At 34.1% G+C, this 3,970-nt stretch overlaps 2 protein-coding genes across 2 annotated transcripts; one reads left to right on the forward strand and one right to left on the reverse strand.

The window, feature by feature from the left end:
- Window positions 1–258: 258 nt before the first annotated feature.
- LOC105618662 (39S ribosomal protein L2, mitochondrial) lies at window positions 259–1,026 on the forward strand. The gene has a single exon (XM_012200190.1). The coding sequence runs from the start codon at window positions 259–261 to the stop codon at window positions 955–957; it is 699 nt and encodes a 232-aa protein (XP_012055580.1). The 3' UTR covers window positions 958–1,026.
- Window positions 1,027–1,669: 643 nt separating this feature from the next.
- LOC105618587 (sideroflexin-1) lies at window positions 1,670–3,769 on the reverse strand. Its single transcript, XM_012200117.1, has 4 exons — window positions 3,600–3,769; window positions 3,052–3,228; window positions 2,260–2,648; window positions 1,670–1,914 (listed from the first exon to the last, which is right to left on the reverse strand). The coding sequence occupies exons 1-4, from the start codon at window positions 3,767–3,769 to the stop codon at window positions 1,670–1,672; spliced, it is 981 nt and encodes a 326-aa protein (XP_012055507.1).
- Between the last annotated feature and the right edge of the window lie 201 nt (window positions 3,770–3,970).

Genomic DNA, 3,970 nt, shown 5'->3' on the forward strand with positions numbered 1-3,970 from the left:
TATATATATATATATATATATATATATATATATATATAATTTTTATTGATTTGCTTTATAATAATAATAGATTGTCTATCATTCATATGAACAATCTGTATGTTAGAAAGATTATTTTTGAATTAAAATTAATTTCCATTTAATATTGATATTCTTGATTAAGATAAATATTTTTTTCAAATCACAAATATATTTTGTATTGAAGCATCTTATTCGAAGCTAAATTAACCATTATTAAATGAATGAAAATAAAAAAGAATGAATCGCTTTTATGAAACAGGCAGAGTAGTAGCCAAAGGTATCGGGGGTGGCATAAAGCACAAGTATCATTGGATCAAGTGGATCAGGGATGGACCTGAGGACCTAAACGAACCGCCAAAGGAAGAAAAAGTCCTAGAAGTCTTTAAGGATGGTTGTAGAACGAGTTTTGTCGCGTTGGTCGGTAGTAATCGTGAATTAAAATATATTTTAGCTACAGAAAACATGAAACCGGGCGACATAATACGTACTCATCGAGGAATACCGCGTAATCCTGTGAGACCCTCAGAGGGAGATGCCTATCCTCTTGGTGCTTTACCCATCGGAACTCTCATTCATTGTGTAGAAAAATATCCGGGATTGGGTGGGTTCCTAATTCACTCTGCGGGTACCGTCGGAACACTAATAAAGCGAGAGGAAGATCGTGTGATAATACAGATGTCTAATAAGAAATTATTTAGTCTTCATGAGTCGTGTATGGCTACGGTTGGTCGATTATCGAATATCGAACACAATTTTATTCCAATTGGTAGCGCACAAAAAAATCGAGAATTGGGAAATCGCCCGAGGAGTGGTTTATGGCATCGCAAAACTGGTAAACTCGGTCGTAAAATTAAACCACCACCTCGTGTACAACATATTGGTAAAAAATCAGCATCATATGATGTGCTTGTTTTGAATAGTCATCACAACGCTTAAACTAGATATCTCAGATAAATTGCAGTTATGAGTTAAGATATATAATAAATGCTCGTTTCAAACACTCAACTTTGAATTTTATTGTCTTCGTTACCCTTTCTCACTCAACAAGAAAAAAATATTTAGACATTTCTTAAATTCTAAGATATTCATTATACATACATAGGTTCGTTATACATACATAGGTCGAAAAATGAGAGATATGTATGTATTTGGACATATATCCAGGCTAAGAGACTCGTTTCTGAATCGTAAGCAGACTGTTTACTACCTAAGAAATCTAAAAATCTAGGAAGATTTATTATTCGAGAAGATTAAAATATTTTATCATAATTCAAAAAATTTCTGTGTAAAGAATTTAAGAAAAAATTTTATATGAAAGTTTGAATAAGAAAGATTAAATGCATTTTTAATAATTCTTTTTTTTTTCAAGATTTGATATTCCGACTAGATATTCCGATATAATCAAGTTTTTGCAAATTTTTATCTCGTGGTCACACATGAAATGAAACATACGTGAATATTGATATTTATGGAAGTATAAGTACCAACAAGTATAAATATCAAGAACGAATCACTTATGAATCGTTGGAAGTCCATGATAGTATATGTTTTCGAATGTTCAGTTCGGGAATGTATATACCTGAGTTTCAATAATAGGCTATGTTCTTGGAATGATAAAAATTCAAAAACTATATGATTCTTGCCACGTTTAAAGACCCTTATTGTAATATACAGTCTCCAGATTAGTATCGTGCAATCGTACTTTCTCTCGTATATCAGGTTCCAATTGATTTATTGAAATAGGGACGCGCTGTGCGAAGAGAGCACAGCAAAGCGGCGTTGCAAATGTGAGACACACTCCGCAAATTAAAACTTGAATTGGTCCGGCAGCCCATTTCGCATTACGTAACAGCTGTCTTCGATCTAGGTAATTCATTACTATTGGCGCTAATACTGTAACAATAAAATAAAATGCTATCCATTTGTATCTTTATATACAATATGATATTTATATCGATTTCAATTGATTATTTTAAAGAAGAAATGTACGTTTTTTAGAAAAAAATATAGAATTATTTAAATAGTCAATATAATAATAATAATTATATATATTTATATAACTTTTATTCATGAATGATTGCCATTTTATATCCATAATAATATAAAAATAGAAAGACATCATGTCGTTAAAATTATTGTTAATTGATGTTAGCGTAATTGGCACTTATTATCAGTAATAAACTCGGTTAGAAATTTGATTAATAAAATATTATAAAAAGTAAATGCAACGAAACCTACTCATACTCGGAGAGGCCATAAGTATTCGCGATAATGTCACAGTTGCTATTGCCTGTTTAGCTGCTCGTTTACTATGGCCGACTTTCGTGCCGTCCTCGGTTTGTAATTCAATACCATTTTGAAGTTCAGTGACTCTCATAAGAGGGATGTTCACACAATTAGCTGCCGCAACTGCCGCCAGTGGCACTAATCGGCCTGCCAACGGTGGTCCACGTTGAGCGAGACGGTTCAGAGTCAATGCCGTTATCACGGCGCCTCCCGTAGCGCCGATATAACTCCGCGCTAATGTTTCCGTTGGAATCGGACTTGATCCACTACGGTTCGTATAATTTACTATGGCATTGAATGACTGATTGACCCATTGCCAGAAAATTACCGCCGGCGTTGATCTACAAGATAATGCATTGATAATAACGCATTTTTATATAACTATTAGACAGGTAGATTTACACAATCTCTTTAACAATAATTTCTTAAATGATAAATGATTTCCTGAATGTTTTTTGAATGATTCTAAATTTTATGTTGTTTAAGATCGAGAAACAATTATATTTGATAATTAATTATTCTTTTGTTTATTTATTTGCTTCTGTTTAAAACTTTGAACGTTCGTCGAAAGATATAATTATCAAAATTGTATTATTGTATTCTAACATTACTCTAACAGAGGTACAATTGTATCTAACACTGTTTTAATGTGTCTTAACGAGGCATTTAGAATCATGATATTTGAGTGTTATCGTAATAAGTTTTATCGTAATAAGTTTTCGTGTGATAATTTCGATTACGTACTTGTAAAATGTCATCATACAGCCGGTTATCATCATATTCATGGGAACTTGCGCGCTCATACGGCCTATTAACAGCATTTTCTCGCCGGTATCAGGGTGGTAGGCGCTATCGTAAAGATATTTGCATCTCCATAATTCGTTTTCGGTGACTCCTTGTTTTTCTAAGACCTCACCCTGTCTATAATAGGGTAATATCAAGATTACATACAGATGATCGATTTCATATATATTTAACAGTAAACAAACAAATGTGTTACATTAATATAAAAGAAAATATAAAAAAATGATTTATAACATGTAAATTAAAGATATATGACTTGTACTAGAATTATTCGTTGCGATATTTTTTGCGAACATGCGATAAGTAAGTTCTGCAGTAAATGAAATTCCAACTCAAACAAAATGCGTAAACAAAATGCCATTGCAACATAACAGTCTAACACATATTCTCTACGTGTGTAGCAAAACATATGACGTCATCGTGTTGATTACGCGTGCGAAATCCCAACTGAGCGGATAGGAAAGAAAACTAATTATAGCTACGACTACCTGTATTTCGTGACAACATCACGCGCGTGTTCAAGTTGCTGGCTCGTGGCGAAGACATTAAGCGGATTTGTTACCGTCAAAAAGTGCAATGCCCTTCCGCGGTAAGTGCTCTGATCCCAGTACGGTTTATCAATGTCTATTTCCTTCGGCGCTCCGATTCTTTCAAACATCTTTTCAGGTTTTCCTCCTAGCGTCTGTGGGCTTGGTTGGCTGTATCCTCTCTTCCTCACCTATTCTTTCCCACTTTGCTATCACGACGACGTGTCAGTGAATTGTCGTCGTGTTTTCGTCACACCTGTACATCTGCTGAGAATTCGTCAGCCTCCAGAGAAACGGCATACGTGACGTTTTACAACCGTTCACAAGACAGG

The sequence above is a fragment of the Atta cephalotes genome (assembly GCF_000143395.1).
Source record: "Atta cephalotes unplaced genomic scaffold scaffold00017, whole genome shotgun sequence".
Taxonomy (NCBI): domain Eukaryota; kingdom Metazoa; phylum Arthropoda; class Insecta; order Hymenoptera; family Formicidae; genus Atta; species Atta cephalotes.

Coding starts and splice junctions, on each gene's coding strand:
- LOC105618587 (XM_012200117.1), bottom strand. CDS start 3,769: ATGTTTGAAAGAATCGGAGCGCCGAAGGAAATAGACATTGATAAACCG. Junction 3,229..3,599: donor GATGTTGTCACGAAATACAG/GTAGTCGTAGCT, acceptor ACCCTATTATAG/ACAGGGTGAGGTCTTAGAAA. Junction 1,915..2,259: donor TATGGCCTCTCCGAGTATGA/GTAGGTTTCGTT, acceptor TTATTGTTACAG/TATTAGCGCCAATAGTAATG.
- LOC105618662 (XM_012200190.1), top strand. CDS start 259: ATGAATCGCTTTTATGAAACAGGCAGAGTAGTAGCCAAAGGTATCGGG.